This window comes from Mustela putorius, unplaced genomic scaffold (genome assembly GCF_011764305.1).
Source record: "Mustela putorius furo isolate JIRA1106 unplaced genomic scaffold, ASM1176430v1.1 tig00003923_pilon_pilon_pilon, whole genome shotgun sequence".
Classification (NCBI taxonomy): Eukaryota; Metazoa; Chordata; class Mammalia; order Carnivora; family Mustelidae; genus Mustela; species Mustela putorius.
This window is the reverse complement of record NW_025422068.1, coordinates 11,359,053-11,381,288: the sequence shown is the minus strand read 5'-3', so window position 1 is coordinate 11,381,288 and position 22,236 is coordinate 11,359,053. Positions and strand designations below refer to the sequence as shown.

The following is a 22,236-nucleotide window of genomic DNA, read 5'->3' as shown; positions in this document are numbered from 1 at the left end:
GAACAGCCATTTCTCCAAAGAAGATGTACAGATGGCCAACAGACACATGAAAAGATGCTCAACACCACTGACCATCAGGAAATGCAAACTAAAGCCCAATGAGTTATCACCTCACACTTTTCAGAGGGACTGAAATAAACACACACACACACACACACACACACACACACACACACGAAACAGGTGTTGCGAGGATGTGGAGGAAAGGAACCTCCCACGTTGTTGATGAGAATGCAAACTGGTGCAGCAAATCTGGAAAACAGTATGGAGGTTCCTCAAAACCTTAAACATAGAGCTGTCCTGGGATCCAGCAATTGCACTACTAGGTAATTACAGAAAGGATACAAATAAACAGTTTTGAAGGGATTACCTGCACCCTGATGTTTACAGGAGCACTATCTACAATAGCCAAGTTATGGAAAGAGCCCAAGTGTCCATCCACGGATGAATGGATAAGGAAGTATGTGATCTATACCAGAATATTACTCAGCCAGGAAAAAGAATGAAAGCTTGCCATTTGCCATGGAGCTAGAGAGCGTTGTGCTAAGCAAAATAGGCGAGTCAGAGAAAGAAAAACTCCATAGAATCTCACTCATATGTGGAACTTAAGAAACCAAACAAATGATCCTAGGGGGATTAAAAAAGGGAGACAAGCCAAGACATAGACTGTTAACTACAGAGAAGAAAAGTGATGGTTCCCAGAGGGGAGGTAGGTGGGAGGATATGTGAAATAGATGTTGAGGAATGAGTGCACTCATCATGATGAGCACTGAGTCATGGTTAGATGTGTTGAATCACACTGTTTGTACCCCTGAAACTAATATAACACTGTATGTTAACTATACTGCAATTTTAAAAATTAAAAATAAATAAATAAGTGCAAATGAATAAATAAATAGAATCTTGAAATAATTTTTATTTTGTTAAGCCAATAATTACCTTAATTTGTTTTATGCTCTCTATTTCTATAAATGTTGGGTCTTTTTGTTTAATTACACAGTTATCTAGCTTTGTAACACTGTGGTGTGTTCCAATGTAAAACAAGTTTTACTGAGTAAAATCTAGCCCTTACACTGTCTCTGCACACAGTACCACTAATTCCCCTATAGATAATGGAATTTTATTACTGAAATTGTCTTCTGTTAAATTGAAGAACATAGCAAATATTTATTCATATTTTGCACTGTCTTAGATCATCACTAACATGATATATGGACTTACTTCTTGCACTGAACAGTATATCCTGGAGATGAGAACATAGCATTGTACAGGGTGTTACTTCTTTGTACACTTGTCCTGTCATCTATTTTGCGGCTGTAACATTTCCTGCTGAAGAACATTGGATTTTTGTGTTTTACCATTTCAGTCAGTGCTGTGATTAATAGTTTTAAGCAGACATATTTTGTATTTTTTTCCAGCTGTTTTGTCCCCCCCACCCCAGGTTTATTTAGGTAAAAATGACAAAGTCATATTTATTTTAAATGTACAAGGTGATGATTTGATATATGATTACTGCAATGAAATTAATTAACACATCCATCAACTCACATATGTGCCAAATTAATTAGTACATCCATCACCTCACATATTTATCCTTTGTGTATGTGTGGTGAGCAGGTGGAGGAACCACTCTCTAACAAATTTCAAGTATTGTGTTGTATTATTGCACAGTGTTACTAAGTATAGTCACCATGCCACACATTCACCTTATAACTGAAAGAGGTGCTCTTTCAGCAGCATTACATATTTCCCCCACTTTGCAACCCCCTGCCAGCCATTAATCTACCCTCAATTTCTATGGCCCAGGTTCTTCAATGTGAGATCACTGGGGCAAAGTGTAAATGAGTGTGTAACTTTTATGGAGATGGCCTAATTCACCACATTATAGGCAGATCATTTTGTGCAAACACCAATATTGCATGACAATAATTATTTCTCAACCGTTTCGCCCATGGAATATGACACGGAATGTCAAACTATGCAATCTCCTCCAATGTAATGACATGATAAACGATATGTTAGTGATATGACATTTCTAATTTGCATTCCTCTTATTAGATGAGGGATCAGATATGATTAAGAAAAACTTTTGTAATTTTTAAAAATTTCCACTTAGATTTGCCACAATCCTCTTGTCTCTTATTCCTTAACCTCTCAAGTTCAGACACAAAATACGCTGAGAGCAACCAAGGGGTGTTGGTTGCAATACGCAATCTTTGGACTATGTCCCCGTCTTATGCACTTGTCCCTCTCACAAGTTACCCCAGATAACGGTTTTCGTTAGTTGATGTTTCTCTTTCATTTCCGGTGACACATGTTCAGCTTACCATCTGTTATGTTCTTAAATAAAATGATTAAGTCTAGAGAGGTCAAGGAGGATATCAGTCACCTTAATTGAGAATCTATTAATGATCAGAATGTATGCATTCCCAACAAAATGTCAGGAACACCAAAATTGCACTATGTATGCATTCATTTAAAAAATCGTTTTTGAGGACCTACTGTGTGCACAGCCATTTTTTTACTAGATGTCCATAGAGAAACCAGTGATGGCTATGAAGTAACCATCACACAAGGACTAAGATCTTCTGAAGGAAGGATTCTTTAGAGCTGATTGCTCTTATTATCAAATAATAGTCCCTAAGGGGGTAGTTTGTTCAAGAGTGTATTATGGAAATGTCCATGATACACCTTGAGGGCAGTGGGACAGAACTGCATCAAGGGAGCCCGAAGTCAACGTTCCAGGCACCAGGCACCATGACAACACTGAGAAGAATCAGGAGCTGGGTGTCTCACTTTTCCCATTATCATTCCTGACATGCTGAAGTAGGGAATTTGGTCCAGAGCCCACAACATCCTTAAAATTGTCTTCTCTAAGAAGAACTTTAGCATCCATTGCCACACACTCAAGGAAATAATTTTGTAAACAGAAAATCATCTCAACGTAAAAAGGAGAGGCACTAACAGGGCAGAATTTTTCCACATATCTCAACAGTTTTTCATCTAATGACTCATCATCCTTCTCAACTGATAGCAAATGGGGAGATATGAGGTTTGCCTTGAGTTTCTGTACAGACACGTTAAAGTCCTTGGCTGTGGTTTCCAGGGATGCATCATCCAGACTAAAATGAGACCTGTAGAAGGATAAACTCTCCTCCAGTTTCTCCATATCATTATCACTGAATGAACCCATGAAAAGGCTGGAGGCCGAAGTTCCAGCCTTCAGGGCCTCCAACCAGACCTTCTTTCTCAGGGAATCCCTCATCTCATCAATGGCAACCTCAGCAACAGTTGACAGGTATTGCATGAAGATGTGGTGCTTTTGGTTCTTGTGGATTGGGAGCTCCCTCAGAAGCGTGGTCTTTAGGCATTGGAAATCAAAGTCAGACAATTCAAGGCTGGAGACTAGGAAGATGTTAGTGTCACCCATATTGGCTTTCTCCAACTGAGTCACATAGTAATTGCGGATCCTTTGCAGGACTTCATCCTTATTGAATGTGCTGGGTTTCAACTTTCTTAGATTCTTTAAATCAACGTCCACTTTAGTTCGGACAAAATAGAAATGCTTCTTCATTTTCCTAATTGCCATAGTCAGATGCAAATCATTCTCTTTGAAGCATGTAGCAGAGATGACAATAAAGAAATCATATTCCCCAAATTTCATTTTCTGCAGATACTCATGTAGTGGAAGTTGAGTGGTTCCCAGGCTAGGCAGGTCCCATAACATCACATTGGGAAATTTTTTGTATTCGTATTTGGTTCTCTCCAAGTTTATCTCCAATGACCCAGTGTGGGCAGCGTTTTCATCATCTTGCCCAACTCCCAGCAGGGCACTGATGAAGCTGGACGTCCCTGCTCCAGACTCCCCAATCACAGCAATGTTCAGAGGGGCATTGTCAATGTCTCTCAGTGCATCACTAATTGCAGAAACTGCTCTCTGAAGGTCCCCCTTCTCCAGGTCTGACTGAATCAATGTGATGGCTTCCTGAGAGACCATTTTACTTTCCAGTTTGAAGTCCTTAAAAAGCTTGTCAAGGCTGGAGACCAAATCACCACCCTCTGCAGGAGAGGGTGTGGAAGAGGAAGAGGAGGACTGACTCATGGCTGGAGCAGTAGAAGGCACTATGGGGAGGAGACAAGAGGGAAGGGAAAAAGAGTTAGTGCAGCAAGGGATGGCTTGGGTTATGCTCTTAGGGACAGGTAAAACATCAGTTCTGGACACAACATTGTATCCAGAAGCCCTTTTCTTCTGTCTAGGCATTGTGTGGACTTCTGACCTAGATGTAAAGTTTGCCCTTGCTCAGGCTCTTCCCTTATCTTGGAAAGCTCTTTTTCCTTAAGGTATTGTTCAGTCTTGCTGACTAATTTTTCTATCCAAACTTTCTTGCCTACATTATCTTTTATTTATCTTGCTTCACTTGTCTGTAATGTAATGTTATGAATTTAGTATTTCTTCATGTGACAAGTCTAAGAAGACAGCACCAGCTCTTACTCTCATACCCCTTCTCACCTGTGGTGTGAGTCCCTCCAGAAAGTCCACTTCTGATCACCTCCCACCTCATGTCATAGACTTTGGTTCTCATATGGGCAGTTAAATAAGGATGAGTGGCTCCTTTCTTTCTCAGAAAAGATACTGTATATCTTCCTTAGGAGATAGAAACTTTTAATGGTTGCAAATGTGGTTTCTTTTTATCTAGAAAGTATGTTGGCTCATGGAACTAGGTGTGGAAAGGACTCTCTATTTTTTCTGGAGCAGAAACAGCAGGTGGTATGGATTCTAATGTTCTAAAAAGTCATTCTGGACTCTCCACGTGGGACTTGTTATGGACCATCCCAACTGTCCCTAGATCCCACCCATCCCTTGCTTCCTGCTGTGTATTAAAGGGGACAGAACAGAAGTCAGGGAGATAATTCACCTAGTGGACTGGATAAATATAGAAAGTGGCCTGAATAAAGAGCTGTATAACGTGTCACTGATGTAACAAATGATGTTAACAAAGACTGAAATTGATTGGAATGTAAGGCAGCCATGATAAGGAGCTCCCTCTGTCACCTTCTCTGAGGTCAATGAAACTTAGCTTGTTCTGGAATCTTGGACCTATCTGATCACTGGAGGCGGGACCAGAAAAAAATCATATACCCAGCACTAAAAGTAATGTGAAGGATTTGTATACTGTTCCCTATAGCGATTGAGAATAGAGTATTAATTTATTTTAAATTCTTAAATTTTTTAAAAACTTTATTTTTTCAGTGTTCCAAGAGAGAACGGAGTTTTTAGACTAGGAAGCAAGTCACTTCAAGTCACCACTGATGTCTGGGCAGGATACAGGTTGGAGAGGTGTCTTTGTCCAAAAGTGAGTTATCAGACACATCTTCCAGGGGCTTCCTGGCAGCCAGAACTGCAGCCCAGAAGAGAGGATGGTGAAGCCAAATTGGAGAAGAAGTTTTTCAGACCAAGTGTACATTGTTTGGAGTCTCACACATACGAATGGGGTATGTGAACATTCTCCTTAGAAGAGTAAAGCATGGATATTTAGCTCATTATGGGTGAAAGGGGCACTAAAAATTATACTGATGTATCCTATTCTCTCCCCTTAGGAGGACAACCTTGCCTACAACAATGGATCCTTTGCCAATCATTGTTTTTCTGCTTTCTCTCTTCACTTAAAAAACTTTCTACTTCTACAGCTCACTGGAGCTCCTTTCTATTCCCAAGATGGGACACTACCCAAATCAAAAATTATTTAAGAAAGTCAATTAGGTCTTTAGAATTTACTTGGTTGAATTTATTTACCAGACTTATTGGCAGGGTCTAGATCCAAAGCAAACTTCTGACAGTATCTGGGGACAACAAAAAAACAGGTGTGGTTTCCCACAAATCCTTTTGATTTCATGTTTCTCTCAGCATTTCCATGGGCCATTGAAAGGCCATCTTGTTTTGAGCTCTGCTCTGTTTTGCCTGAGAGATTCTCATTGAATTGCCAGTCCAGGGTTAATGAATCACTCTGTCACAGACACAGCCGGCAGTGACAGAGCACAAGGCCTTAGCCCATGGTTGAGTCCAGAAGTCCACTTTGGAATCCCTTCCCCAGTTCCAGTACACAGTCTGTATTTATTGCTTTTTGCTGGCTTAGGCTGTTCCCTGTTTCTTGTCTGCAGGCTTTATTAATGGAACCTGCTGGTTTAGCTCATAACAGACATTGGTGGTGATGTGTAGGAGGTGCTCTACGGAACAGTCCAGAGTAACTTCTAAACCTAGCTCCTGGCTGTGAACTCAGATTTCAAGTTGGCAACTGTTGGTGGCAGCTACAGTTCTGTGTGTGTGTGTGTGTGTGTGTGTGTGTGTGTAATCAGGCGGTGGTCCCTATTCTCCCTATTCTTGAATGTGTGCTGGTTCAATCCTTGCCCTGGCCCCTAGTTCTTTGGTTACTGCTGTGTCCATAGTTCCACTACCTAAGTACTTTGGTTTCTCTTAATAGTCCACGAGATAAAGGCTTAGCTTAAAGATAAACAATAGATAAACTAGTGAATAAATAACCAAGTGAAACATAAATGGGATACTTAAAAATCCAAAGAGGTAAGTGCTCTATGTGGGCATACTGTTTATTTTACACCTAAGAATGATGGTTCTGACTCTTACCATGTTGGTGGGAGTGCCAACTGGGGAAGCCACTCTGGGAAACAGTGTGGAGTTTCCTCAGAAAGTTAAAAATAGGGCTGCCCTATGACCCAGTACTTGTACTAGCAGGTATTCACTAAATATTACAAAATTGCTGATTGAAAGGTTATATACACCATGAAGATTATAGCAGTCTTATCTACAATAGCCAAATTACAGAAAGAGCTCAAATGTACAATAACTGATGAATGGATAAAGAAGATGGGTACACATATATACTGCATACACATACACTACGCAATATTATTCAGCCATAAGAAATATTGAAATCTTGCCTTTTGCAATGCCATGTACAGAAGTAGAGTGTATTTTACTAAGTAAAAAATTCAGTAATGGAAAAAAAAATCACATTATTTTACTCATATGTGGAATTTAAGAAAAAAAGTGATCATAGTGGGCAAGAAAGGGAGGTGAACCAAGAAACCAAGAAAGAGACTATTAACTATAGAGAAGAAAGTGATGGTTACCAGAGTTAGGGGTTGGGTGAGGTATGTGATAGATATAAAGAGGGCATGTATTGTGATGAGCACCAGATGTTGCAAGTACGTGTGGAATCACTGAAACTGATATTATACTTTATGTTAATTATCCTGAATTTAAGCCAAAACTTAAAAAGCAACAACAAAAAAAAGAACTATGGTACTGGAAGTCATATGGAAGCCTTTATGGAAGCCATAAAGGTCTACAAGCCTGTTTTGTGTCCCAAATAACTTGCCTTGGTACCCTTCAGGTTGGGAGCCATAAAATAAGGCCAGACAAACATGTATCAGTTGCCCCCTATTTGCTATTGGATATAGGTAGACAGAAATGTGTGTTAACCTCCATTTAAGGCTAGCTTCCTAACAATCTGTTGTCAGCACTCAGAGGCAGTACAATGGTCATTATTAGGACTGTAAAGTACAGAGGAAGGAAAATCAAAACAACACAAAGAAATGGAAAGACTTTTCATGTTCATGCGTTGGAAGAACAGATGTTAAAATGTCTCTACAACCCACAACGACTACAGATTCCATGTAAGGTCTACAAATATACCAAGAACATTTTTCACAGAGATGGGATGAATACTCCTAAAATTGGTAAAGAACCACAAAAGACCCCACAAAGCCAAACCACCTTGAGAAGTAACACAAAACTGGAGGGATCACAACTCCAGACTTCAGGTTATATTACAACCCCACAGCAATCAACATAGTATGGTACTGGCCTAAAAATAGACACAGAGCCCAATGGAACAGAGTAAGACACCCAGGATTAATCCCCCAATTACTTATGCAATAAATCTTTGACAACACAGGAAATAATATACAATGGGCAACAGACAGATGGTATTGGGAAATCTGGACAACTAGCTACATGCCAAAGAATGAATCTGAACTCCTGCCTTATCTTACCTACAAACACAAACTCAAAATGGATTAAAGATGTAAAGTGAGACCTGAAACCACAGAAGAGTGAACATGCAGTGTTTTCTCAGACAGAAGCCACTGTAACAGTTTATAGGTAGGTCTTCTGAGGAGAGGGAAACTAAAGCAGAAATAAATGATGAGGACCACATCAAAATAAAAAGCTTGTGCACGGTGAAGTAAATTCTAAGCACAACTAAAAGACAACCTATTGAATGGGAACAGATATTTGTAAATGACATAGGCTATGATGAGTTAGTATCAAAAATATATAAGGAACTAATGTAAGCAAAAAATCATAAAAAAATCCAATTACTAAAATGGGCAGAAGACCTAAATAGCAATTTCTCCAGAGCAGATATCCAGATGGCCGACAGACACAAAAAAGATGCTCAGCAACACTTATCCTGAGGGAAATGCAGATCAAAACCACAGTAAAACATCACCTCATGCCTGTGAAAGGCTAACATTAAAAACACAAGGAACAAAAGTGTTAGCGAGGATATGGAGGAAAATGAATCCTCTTGCACTGTTGGTAGGAAAGTACACTAGTACAGTCAGTGTGGAAAATAGCTTTGAAGTTCCTCAATAACTCAAAAATAGAACTACCATAGAGTCCAGTAATCGTGCTAGGTATTTACCCAACAAACACAAAAACACCAGTGCAAGGGATGCATTATCTCTATGTCTATTGCAGCATTACATCCAAAAGCCAAATTAGAGAAGCTGCCCAAGTGTGTATCGATAGACAAAGAAGATGTAGTATGTATACTCAATGGAATATTACACAGCCATTAAAAAGAATGAAAGCTCGCCTTCTGCAAAGACATGAAAGGGATTACAGCCACTTGTGCCAGTCAGAGAAAGACAAATACAATAGGATTTAACTCATTTGTGGAATTCCAGAAAGAGAACAAATGAGCAATGGGGGGGAAAAAAAGAAGAGGAAGACACAAAGTCAAAGACAGACTCTCCACTAAAGAGAACAAACTGATTGTTACCAGAGGATGGTAGTAGGGGATGGGTGAAACAGATGATGGGGTTTGAGAGTACATTTATCTTGAAGAGTACTGAGCACTGTATAGAACTGTTGTATCACTATATTGTATGCTTCTAACTAATATAACAGTATCTGTTGACTATACTGGAATTAAAATTAAAAAGTTTAAAAATAATAAAAATTAAAACACTGTATTGTGACTAACATAACATAGTAAAAAATTAAAATAAAATAAATAAAAATACCTTGGGAGAATAACTGACTAATTTTTCATGATGTCTGATTACTCATTTTAGTGGTAATCTAAGGGTAATTATTAATAACAAGTATAGTGAGTAAATGTTTAAGTAAAATTTTTAAAAGTTGTAGGTAAACTTTAAAGTAGTTTTCAAAATCTTTTTGATAACCTAATATCTCAAAGTTTTGTTCAAAGTAATGATGTAACTTAAGATCATTGAATACCTAGATCATTTCCAAGTAAGATAAAACATGAAACATTAATTACTACATACTGGTTTCTTTAATTTTGTTTTTGTTTTCTTTACATGGAAACTAAAGATAAATATAGGTCTATTGGTAAATGTTTTGGTCATGATTATTTGAAAGATTGTACTACAAAAGAGCATATGCTCCTAGAAATTATTAAATGCATTTATAAGTTTGCAATCTAATGAATTCTGAAGTAACATACAGTTAATCAGGGCTTACCCTTTATTTCCTAGAAATTGAAGTTTCTAACGGTGAAGAACTCTAATTAATGTGAGTTGCTAAGATACAAAAATAAAAAAGGAAGCATCTCTGAATGAAACAGAAGTAGGACATGTGCTTTTGGTAAAAAAATAAAATAAAATAAATAAAGGGTATGAGGGCTGGAGATGCGCTTTCTTTCTTTCTTCTTTTTTTTTTTAAGGCAAAAAAAGTTGTAGAAAGATTTAAAAATGATACTCTATAATGGGATTTTGTGCACTGTCAGGACTAACATTGGAATCAATCCATTCTAGTACAAAAGTTAGCTGATGCAAAATTAGAATTTGATTTCCTATCTGTTAAAAAGACAAAGTTCTGTGGCTTTTAACATGTGATACACTTTTGGGCATAGCTTCTGAAAGCTTCTTTATCATTTAAGGGATCTTTCTAGCATCAAAGAGCCTATATTTTACATTGTTGTTGTATAGGTATATAAGTATTATAGAAATGACGTGAAATTCCTGGAAATATGCTCTGTCCTAGTATAATTTTATCACTTGTAATTACTGTCTTACCTTCTGAAATTGCTGTCGTTAAACAGGCTCACTCTAAAAGGACTTGAACCAGAGTGCCAGGAAAATGCCCCAGCTGTCTCTCACAAAGGCAGCCGGCCAAAGAATCTATAAAGAATGTGGCACATGTGGGTAGCATCCATTCTGCCTCTGCAAAAATGTCGCCTCATTGTGAAGTTTCTGCTATGCTGATGTCAGGGTATAAAGGCAACCCTCTGCTTCTGAGTCAGACAAAAGGATAAACCATGGCCATAAGTTGAACCGTCAGGGCTTTGAGAAACCCAAGAAATCTGTCTGCTTAATACTTCCTGGATTACTGGTAAAACACCCTGCCCTTTTTTTCATTTTGTTTTGTTTTCATTCCTTCATCCATTATGGTGCATTTAAGATGACTCAAGCTATGACTAGCTATTAGTGAGGACCCTCGTATAAAATGGTGGAAATAGTCTACCAGCCATGTGGGACTTCTCAGGTCCATTATCCTGGAAAAATTATTTGTGCCTCCAGAGTTCTCACACGTATTCCCTCTGGACTTTGAACAGCTGCAGATGGATTTTATTCAGTTGCTACCTAGTATGGGTTATCAATATGTTCCTGTTATTGTATGTATATGTTTGTAATAGGTTGAAGATTTTCTCTGCTGCAAGGTTGATGCCCTCATGGTGGCAAAGCAACTATTAGAAAATGTGTTTGCTACTTGCAATATAGCTTCCACAATCTCTGGTGATCAATCAGCTGCTTCCTTGGATAAATGATATTAGCCTTAACAAAACCTTGCAAACTTCTTGGAATCGTCACTGGTCCTATCACTCACAATCATGATGCAAGTTTCAGAGATCTAACGGAAGTGTCAAACTTAAAAATTATAAACCTGTCCAAACTACTGGGTTTGCCTGCCCTAAGGGATTGCCTTTGGACATACGATCACTCAGTAAGCCACTTGTCTTAAAAGAGATAACTCCTTCAGCAGGGTCTTTCTTTGACATATTTAATTTTGATTCCTTAGTCTTGGATACCATGGCTTCAAACTGAACTCTAACATTTATCCTATAATTAGGAACCTTATGCAGCCTAGAAAACCCACAATAATCTGACAGGTACATTGTCTTCTCTCCACATTTTCAGTGCATATTCAGGGAACTAACCACTAAGCAAATAATCTCCCTGAGGCTGGAACAGGGAGGAATGAAGAGCATGGATGATCCAAAAATTGTGAACCTGAAATCATCACCTGTGAGCATCATAGAGGGTAAGCAAAAACATGATGACATATGACTATCACGCAAGGGATCAACAAAAGCTGCGAGAAGCACTGAACAGTAGCTGGAGGTGGCCCCAGTTGCTCACACTTTGATCACATCTCCAAGTTCAGCTGAGAGTTGATCAAGAGGGGGGAACTGTGACACAGGGCCACAGGGTCACAGGGCCATAGCAGGCCTCTTAAGTTAAGGCTTTGACTCCTCAAACCAAGACCTACTATGGAACCTAACTACAGTTTAATCCTCCATGAATGTATCCTGGAGCCAGTCACCATTGGAATTGCCTGATCAGCATGAAGAAATTAGCTGATAGACCCTTTCCCTTCCCTTTGGCAGAGTGATTTTTATGGAAACAGTGTATTCTTTACTGATGATTTCTTTCTCTCTTCCTCTAAAAACATGTCCATTCCTACAGCTCAGTGGAGCTCTTACTCTTCGCTAGATAAGATGCTGCAGAACTCAGGAGTCATTTAATAAAAACCAACCAGCTCTTTAAAATTTTCAGTTGAATTTTTTAAAAAACAGATAATATGCATTGTCTTTGCAGTGAAAGGTATTTAGGCATGAGATGTGGGTTGTCTGATACAGAAGTTCTTGGGGAAAGCCCTAATCCACTGACATCCCTGACAATCACATAATCCTTCTGTGTTCACAGGAATAAAGTTTGTTCTCCAACTGCCCTCTGAAAATGTCCCAAATAGTTAAATTCTCCAACTGGATCACAGTCATCCTTAGAAATCTGCCCCTCAGGCTATCAAGTCCACATCACCCAAAATAAGCATCTAGTCTCTCCCAGCCTTAGATATACAAATCTGTAATTCTGTTTTTAGATCTGTACTCAATCCACAGTGATGTCTTGCTTACTAGCTCCTGGAGGAAAAGAGACTCCTGGTGTCAGAGTTGAGCTCTGAATTGTATCCCCTGGCAGCTCAGGAAATTCTGGGACTGGCTGAAGAGCTCCTTGCAGCCCACAGCGGGAGCACTGCTCTGCTCAGACTAGCCTTGCACTGGAACAGGTCCTGTGTGCTGGTATGATCACCGCAGAGATAAAGAGCTGATGGTCACCCCAAATGTCTAAACTGTGTTTGAGAAGCAGGCAGGATTTAAGTAATCTCTGGCTTCTGCTCCACCCTCACAGGAATCTGGCCACAGTAAAGAAGCAGCCAGCAGATGCAGGGCTCTATATTGGCAGGAACAGAAAGTGAAACAAAGAGCTGCAGGCTCCTTTTCTGAGAAACGCAGCCATTTTGCTGGAAAGGCATAGTAAAAGGCACCATGGCCATTGATTTTGTATGTTTTTGGCATCATGAGTGAGAGGAGGGAATAGGACCCCAGGCAGGAGGCCTCTCAGTAACCCCCAAAGGACACCCTAATCAGGGCCTGGGCTTCAGGTGAGGTAGAATTTGAATCCACAGTCAGAGAATATAGGCCTGAATCCTGGGAAAATGAACCTTGTGCTTTCTCTGTTAACCTTGGACAGCCCACACCGTATGTGGAGTGAAGCCTAATAAAGATTCTCTCTAGCCTTGTCCTTGGCTCCTGCCACAGAGGTTCAAAGACCCTGGGAATTTCCTGGGTCAGCTTCCTGACAGGAGCTGACTTTGTTATGTTAATGAAGTGATTCCAGGCAGGATCCTAGATAGCTTCAGGTCAATGGCTGGTCACCAGGAAGACTAACCATGGGAATAGAGGGTGGAGAGTTTGGGTCAGCTGAACCTCTGGGGATAAGGGAGGTGAGAAGGGAGTACTCAGTCAAGTAGCCCATGATTTGATCAATCATATCTATGTACTGAAATCCCAATCAAAACTCTGCTAGGGTCAGTGGACTTCTTGGTTGATGTTTGCTTTGATGTTCTGGGAAGGTGATGTGTCGTATTCTATGGGGAGAGACATGGAAGCTGAGTACTTGCTCCCAGACCTCACCCTGTGTATTTCCTTTTAGATAAAACTCTACTCCTATGTGTAAAACTTTCCTGACTCATATGAATCATTGCCATGTATTAGCAAGCCTGAGAGGCTTATGAGAACTCTCAGATTTGTAGACTGTGGGTTCGAGATCCTAATAACCTAGTGAATTTGGCCAAGTTCAGCTGGTGTCTGAAGTGAGAGTAGTCTTCTGAAACCTGGTGGGTTTTTGCTTACTCTGGGTGATTAGTGCAGGAAGAAAAAGGCAGTATAACCAGTTGGGTTGGAAAGTGAATAAGCAGTAAACTTGTGTCCCGGGGAGCCATATTATGGCTTTAGCTTTTACTTTTTTCATTTAGTTTTTGAATAAAAGGTCACTATATAGTTTGACAGTTTATAATTCAAGAGTTCTAAGGTTTATGCAATGCTGTGTCCCCCTCCACACAATGGCCCTTTGTCACATTTCTGTACCAGAGGAGACCATGTCATTCTTATGAGTGTGTTGAGCAAATATGTACTATCTATAGTCTGCTTTTTCCAAAAATGACAGCATTGCATGAACAGTGTCCTGTACCCTCGGCTCTTTATTTGCTATTTGGTAATTGTTCTAGATGAACACACTCAAAGCTCCTCCTGATTCCTGGCAAAATATTTTTATTAATGAGTTTTCAAGCAACTATCTATTTTAGTGACAAGTAATTCAAGAAATAAGGCCTATGTGATCTACAGCTCAATAATACTTTCAATTTATAATATGAAAACCTGGTAAGCTCTGGTGAGTTTATAGGAATCCCTCTCCAACATGGAGTTTATTCCCCTCCTCACACCACTTTTTTTTGAAGCAAATTAACATTAAATATTCCATTAGTGTTAGGGGCACAACATCCTGATTTGCAATGATGTGGACAGAGATAGAGTGTATTATGCTAAGGGAAATACATCAGTCAGAGGAAGTCAAACACCATAAGATTTCACTTAGATGTGGAATTTAAGAAACAAAACAGAGGAGCAGGGGAAGAGAAAAAAGAAAAAAAGAGAGGGAGGCGAACCATAAATGACTCAGTGATACAGAAGAAACTGAGCATTGTTGGAAGGGAGTTGTTTGTGAGATGGGCTCAGTGGGTGTTGGGTATTAAAGAGGGCTCTTGTTATGATGAACACTGATGTAGTATGCACTTAGTTCCCTAAATTCTACTCCTGAAACCAATATTATACTATATGTGAACAGAGTAGAATTTAAATAAAAACTTGAAACAAAAAGCCAAAACCATTTTATACATTACTCAAAGCTCAACACATCATGTGCAGTAACCGTTCGTCACCATACAACATTGTTCCAGTATCGTTGACCACATTCTCTGTGTTGTACTATTCTCTCTGTGACTGAATATTCTTTATAACTGGAAATTTGTACCTCTTAATTTCCTTTATTTATTTCACCTTTGCCCCCACCCACCTCCCCTGTTTCAACTACCAGTTTGTTCTCTGTATTTAACAGTCTGTTTTGTTGTTGTTTGCTTGTTCAGGCGTCACATATAAGTCAATTTATGCAGTATTTGTCTTTTTCTTTCTGACTTATTTCATTTCCTCTAAACCACCCATGTTGTCGCAAAAGCAAGCTGTCATTTTTTTATGCCTGAGAAATAATACATTTTGTGTGTATGTATATATATATATATATATATATATATATATATATCACATCTTGTGTATCATCTATCAATACATGTGTTGCTTCCATATCTTGACTATTGTAAATAATGCTGCAATAAACTTAAGAGTTGCAGATGCCATTTTGAATTAGTGTTTTTGTTTTCTTTCAGTAAATGCACAGTGGTGGAATTACTAGATTATATCGTGTTTCTGTTCTTAATCTTTTGAGGAATTTCCATACAGCTTTCCACAATGGCTGGATGAATTCAGTTCCCTTTGTTCCACATCTTCACTAGTTGTTATTTTTTATCTTTTTAATATTCTCCATTCAGACTGGTGTGAAATATCTCACTGTGGTTTTGATTTTCATTTCCTTAGTGATTAGGGATGTTCATCATCTTTTCATATCTATTGATAGTTTGTATGCTTTTGGGTTTGTTATTGTTTTTGGACAGGAGTAATGTCTAATCAGGCCCCCTGTCCATTTTTAAATCAGATTTTTTTTTTCGGTGCTGAGTTCGGTAAGTTCTTCTTACATTTTCTATATTAACCCCTTATCAGATATTTTATTTACAAATACCTTCTCCCATTTACTGGGTTGCATTATATTTTGTTTCTAGTTTCCTTCCCCGTGTGAAAGCTTTTTATTTCATTATAGTGACAATAGTTTACTTTTGCTTTTCTTTACCCTGACTGGAAAGACATATTCTCCAAGTATGTTGCTAAGGGAGATCTCCAAGAGCTTACTGCATATAATTTTTTAGGAGTTTTATGGTTTCAGAAATCACATTTTGGTTTCTAATCCATTTTTAGTTTATTTTTGTGTATGTTGTATAAAGTGGTCCAGTTTCATTCTTTTGCCTGTAGCTGTCTGGTTTTCCTAATACAATTTATTGAAAAAACTGCTTTTTCTTGGGGCGCCTGGGTGGCTCAGTGGGTTAAGCCGCTGCCTTCGGCTCAGGTCATGATCTCAGGGTCCTGGGATTGAGTCTTGCATCGGGCTCTCTGCTCGGTGGGGAGCCTGCTTCCCTCTCTCTCTCTGCCTGCCTCTCCATCTGCTTGTGATTTCTCTTTGTCAGGTAAATACATAAAATCTTAAAAAAAAAAAAAGATTAAAAAAAACCTGCTTTTTTCTCTTTGCATAGTCTTGCTTCCTTTGTTGTATATTAATTGACCATATACCTATGGGTGTATTTCTGGGCTTTCAATTCTGTTTCATTTATCTCCTTTCTATTTTTTGTGCCAATACTATTTTAATTACTACTGCTGTAAAACTTGGCATCTGGAGTTGTGATGCCTCCAGCTTCATTTTTCTTTTTCAAGATTGCTTTGCCATTGAGGTCTTTGTGGTTCCATACAAATTTTAGTATTGTTTGTTCCAGTTCTGTGAAAAATGCTGTTGGTATTTTGTTAGGGGATTGTATTAAATCTGCTTGTTGCAATGCATTGTATAGATGTTTTAACAGTGTTTGTTCTTCCGATGCATGAGAATGGAATATCTTTCCATTTTTATGTGTCATCTTCATTCTTTCATCAATTTTTCATAGTTTCCAGGGTGCAGATCTTTCACCTCTGTAGTTTATTCCTAGGTATTTTTTATCATTTTTGGTGCAATTGTAAGTGGGATTGTTTTTTATAATTTCCCTTTCTGCTGTCTTATTATTATTTTATATAAATGCAATGGACGTCTGTACATTGACTTTGCATCCTGCCACTTTTGTCTTTTATTCCTTTTTCTTGTCTGATTGCTGTGGCTGGGACTTGCAGTACTATGTTGAATAAATGTGATGAGAGTGGACAATCTTGTCTTCTTCCTGACCTTAGGGGAAATGTTCTCAGTTTTTCATGATTGAGAATGATGTTTGCTGTTTGTTTTTCCATATATGGGCTTTATGATGTTGATGTTTGCTCCCTCTAAGCCTACTTTGTCGATGATTTTTATATCAATCAGTGTTGTACTTTGTCAGTGTTTTTTTTTTTTTCTTTTTGCATGTACTGAAAATGATCCTATGGTTTTTATTCTTTCTCTTATTCATGTGACATATTACAATGATTGATTTATTTTGAATTATTTGAATATATTGAACCCCACTTGCATGGGGAATAGATCCCACTTGATCATGGTGAACAATTTTTGTAATGAACTCTTGTATTTGGCTTCCTAATATTTTGTGAGGGTTTTGCATGTAATGTTCATCAAAGATATTGGCCTGCAGCTCTCTCTCTCTCTTTTATTTTTGTTTTTATTTTATCTGATTTTGGTGTCAGGTTAATGAGGGTTTTACAGTATGAATCTGGCAGTTTACCTTCTTCCATTTTTTTGGAATTGTTTGATGAGAACAGGTATTAGCTCTTCTCTAAATACTTGCAAAACTTCACCTGTGAAGCTGTCTTGTCCTGACTTTGGTTTTGGGGAGTTTTTTGAGAAATGATTCAATTTCATGGCTGGGAATTGGTCTGTTCAAATTTTCTAATTTTTCTTTCCTGATTAAGTTTTAGGAGGTCACATGTTTCTAAGTATTCATCCATTTCTTCTCTGTTATCCAATTTCTTGGTATATAATTTTCATAATATTCTCTTGCAATCCTTTGCATTTCTGTGGTGTCACCTGCTATTTCTCCTCTTTTAGTTCTGATTTTGTTTCTGGGAGGCTCTCTACTCTCTCCCTCTCTCCCACACTCCCTCTTTTTATGATTCTGGCTAGAGGCTTATCAATTTTGCTGATCTTTTCAGAGCGACTTCTCCTGGTTTCATTGATCTTTTCTATTGACTTTGGAGTTGTAGTTCATATATTTCTGTAATCTATATTATTTCCATCTTTCTGCTTTTTGGGGGTTTTGTTTGCTCTTCATTTTCTAACTCCTGTAGGTACAAGGTGAAGTTGTTTATTTGATATTTTTCTTGCTTCTTGAGGTAGACCTGTATTGGTATAAACTTAAGTCTTAGAACTGCTTTCACTGTATCTCAAAGATTTGGGACCACTGTGTATTCATCTTCATGTCTCCATGTATTTTCTGATTTCTTCTTTGATTTCTAGGTTTACCCCTTCATTGTGTAGTAGCATGTTATGTAACCCCCATGTACTTGTGCTCTTTCCAAAGTTTTTTCTTCTGGTTGCCTTCTAATTTCATAGCATTTTGGTCCAAAAAGGTGCATGGTATAAATTTGGTCTTTTAAAATTGGTTGAGGTTTGTTTTGTGGCCTAAAATCTGATCCATTCTGGAAAATGTTCCCTGTGCACCCAAAAGGAATGTGCATTCTAATATTTTAAGATGAAATGTTCTGGATATATCAGTTAAATCCATTTGGTCCAATGTGTCATTCAAAGCCATAATTTCTGTAGTGACATTCTGTTTTGATGATCCATCAATTGAGAAATTAGGGTGTTAAAGTTTCCCATTATTATTGTATTATTATCTATTACTTCCTTTATATTTGTTTTTAGCTGCTTTATGTATTGGGGTGTTCTCCATGTTAAGTGCATAAATATTTACAATTTTTTTATCTCCTTGTTGAATTCTTTTGTTTATGATCAGGGAGTGTTCTTTCTCTCTTGTTATAATCTTTGTTTTAAAGTATCTTTTGACTATAAATGTATTGCTACAGAAGCTTTCTATTTGTATCAGTGTTCATGATAAATGCTTCTCCATCTCTCTCTTTCTTTCTTTTTTAAATATTGTATTTATTTGTTTTAGAGAGAGAGTGTGCAAGCAGGAACAGAGGAGAGAGGTGGAGGGAAAGGGAGAAGCAGACTCCCCATTGAGCAGGGGGGCTGATATGGGGCTTGATCCCAGGATCTGGGATGCAATCAGATATTTAACCAACTGAGCCATTCAGGCATCCTTCAATCCCCCATTTTCAATCTGCATATGCATTTAGGTATATAAAGATTCTCTTGAGAGCAGTGTATAGATGACTCTTTTATTTTTTTTAAAGATTTTATTTATTTATTTATTTGTCAGAGAGAGAGAGAGAGAGAGCACAGGCAGAGTAGCAGGCAGAGTCAGAGGGAGAGGCAGGCTCCTTGCGGGGCAAGGAGCCTGATGTGGGACTCGATCCCAGGACGCTGGGATTATGACCTGAGCCGAAGGCAGTTGCTTAACCAACTGAGCCACCCAGGCGTCCCTGACTCTTTCATTTTTATCCATTCTGTCACCCTATATCTATTGATGGGAAAATTAGTCCATTTTATTCAAAGTAATTAATGAAACCAGGAGGAAGCTTTTGAAAGGAAAATCAGAAATATATACATATCAAACAACTTGCTCCTATACAACCAAGGGACCAAAAGGAAATTAAAAGGGAAATGAAAAATATCTTGCAGAGGAGAGGAGTCAAGATGGCGGAGAAACAGCAGGCTGAGACTACTTCAGCTAGCAGGAGATCAGCTAGATAGCTTATCTAAAGATTGCAAACACCTGCAAATCCATCGGCAGATCTAAGAGAAGAAGAACAGCAATTCTGGAAACCGAAAAAAAAACACTTTCTGAAAGGTAGGACAGGTGGAGAAGTGAATCCAAAGCTACGGGAAGATAGACCCTGGGGGGAGGGGCCATCTCCCGGCAAGTGGCGGAGCAACAGAGCACAAAATCAGGAATTTTAGAAATCTGTTCCGCTGAGGGACATCACTCCAGAGGCTTAACGCAGCGAAGCCCATGCAGGGTCAGCATGGCCTCAGGTCCCGCAGGGTCACAGAAGGATCGGCGGTGTCTGAGTGTTGCAGAGCTTGCGGGTATTGGAATGGGAAAACCAGCTACAGAGACAGAGCTGACAGTAAGCTCACAGCTCGGGGTTACCTTGAGCCAGCCATAGGCTCAGTGAGCTCAGAGCACGGCTGGAGGTCAGGCAGACAGGAGTAACTGGGCGCTGTTCTCTGAGGACACACTGAGGAGTGGGGCCCCGGGCTCTCGGCTCCTCTGGGCGGGAGACCAGGAGGCCGCCATTTGTATTCATGTCCTCCGGACTCTAGGGAAAGCGCTCATGGAACAAAGGCTCCTGAAAGCAAACCCAAGTGGATTACTCAGCCGAGCCCCTGGTAAGAGTGGTGCAATTCCACCTGGGGCAAAGACACTTGAGAATCACTAGACCAGGCCCCTCCCCCAGAAGATCAACAAGAAATCCAGCCAAGACTAAGTTAACCTACCAAGGAGTGTGGTTTCAATACCAAGGAGAGCAGCAGAATTCCAGAGGAGGAGAAAACAAAGCATGGAACTCATGGCTTTCTCACTGTGTGTGTGTTTTTTTAAAGCATTTATGATAACCATGAACTATTAGTACCTAGGATGTTCTTGTTTTTTTTTTTTTTTTAATTTATTTGACAGAGATCACAAGTAGGCAGAGAGGCAGGCAAAGAGAGAGGAAGGAAAGCAGGCTCCCTGCCGAAGAGAGAGTCCGATGCGGGGCTCAATCCCAGGACCCTGGGATCATGATCTGAGCTGAAAGCAGAGGCTTTAACATACTGAGCCACCCGGGCGCCCCATCCCTTGATTTTTTTAGTCTTGCTGTTAATTTAATTTTTTTCTTTTTCATTTTTTTCTCTTCTTCTGCTAAAATTTTTTTAAAATTTTATCCTTTTCTTTTTTAACTAGTTTATCTAATATATATATATTTTCTCTTTTATATTTTTCTTTATTAGTTTTCTTTTTTAAAAAATTATTTTCTATTCTTTTTTTCTTTTTGAACCTCTTTTTATCCCCTTTCTCCCCTCTCATGATTTGGGATCTCTTCTGATTTGGTAAAAGCATATTTTCCTGGGGTTGTTGCAACCCTTTTACTATTTTCCTTTCTCCTTCATATACTCTTATCTGGACAAAATGACAAGGCGGAAAAATTCACCACAAAAAAAAGAACAAGAGGCAGTGCCAAAGGCTAGGGACCTAATCAATACAAACATTGGTAATATGTCAGATCTAGAGTTCAGAATGACAATTCTCAAGGTTCTAGCCGGGCTCGAAAAAGGCATGGAAGATATTAGAGAAACCCTCTCGGGAGATATAAAAGCCCTTTCTGGAGAAATAAAAGACTAAAATCTAACCAAGTTGAAATCAAAAAAGCTATTAATGAGGTGCAATCAAAATGGAGGCTCTCACTGCTAGGATAAATGAGGCAGAAGAAAGAATTAGTGATATAGAAGATCAAATGACAGAGAATAAAGAAGCTGAGCAAAAGAGGGACAAACAGCTACTGGACCACGAGGGGAGAATTCGAGAGATAAGTGACACCATAAGACGAAACAACATTAGAATAATTGGGATTCCAGAAGAAGAAGAAAGAGAGATGGGAGCAGAAGGTATACTGGAGAGATTTATTGGGGAGAATTCCCCAATATGGCAAAGGGAACGAGCATCAAAATTCAGGAGGTTCAGAGAATGCCCCTCAAAATCAATAAGAATAGGCCCACACCCTGTCACCTAATAGGAAAATTTACAAGTCTCAGTGACAAAGAGAAAATCCTGAAAGCAGCCTGGGAAAAGAAGTCTGTAACATACAATGGTAAAAATATTATATTGGCAGCTGACTAATCCACAGAGACCTGGCAGGCCAGAAAGAGCTGGCATGATATTTTCAGAGCACCTAACGAGAAAAACATGCAGCCAAGAATACTATATCCAGCTAGGCTACCATTGAAAATAGAAGGAGAGAATAAAAGCTTCCAAGACAGGGACACCTGGGTGGCTCAGTTGGTTGGACAACTGCCTTCGGCTCAGGTCATGATCCCAGAGTCCCGGTATCGAGTCCCACATCAGGCTCCCATCTCTTCGGGGAGTCTGCTTCTCCCTCTGACCTTCTCCTCGCTCAAGCTCTCTCTCACTGTCTCTCTCTCAAATAAATATATAAAATCTTAAAATAAAATGACAACAGAACCCATTGCTAAAAAAAAAAAAAAAATTCCAGGATAAACAACAACTGAAAGAATTTGCAAACACCAAACCAGCTCTACAGATAATATTGAAAGGGGTCCTCTAAGCAAAGAGAGAGCCTACAAGTGGTAGATCAGTAAGGAACAGAGACCATATACAGTAACAGTCACCTTACAGGCACAATGGCACAAAATTCATATCTCTCAATAGTTACCCTG

The 22,236-nt window shown here is 39.0% G+C and overlaps 1 protein-coding gene across 1 annotated transcript; it reads right to left on the bottom strand.

The window, feature by feature from the left end:
- Positions 1-2,776: 2,776 nt before the first annotated feature.
- Positions 2,777-4,104, bottom strand: LOC101674150 (T-cell-specific guanine nucleotide triphosphate-binding protein 2-like). Its single transcript, XM_013049804.2, has one exon. It carries the CDS (start codon positions 4,100-4,102, stop codon positions 2,777-2,779), a length of 1,326 nt encoding a protein of 441 aa, XP_012905258.1. The 5' UTR covers positions 4,103-4,104.
- Between the last annotated feature and the right edge of the window lie 18,132 nt (positions 4,105-22,236).

What these genes read in the sequence shown, in the direction of transcription:
- LOC101674150 (XM_013049804.2), bottom strand. Translation starts at nt 4,102, where the DNA reads ATGAGTCAGTCCTCCTCTTCCTCTTCCACACCCTCTCCTGCAGAGGGT.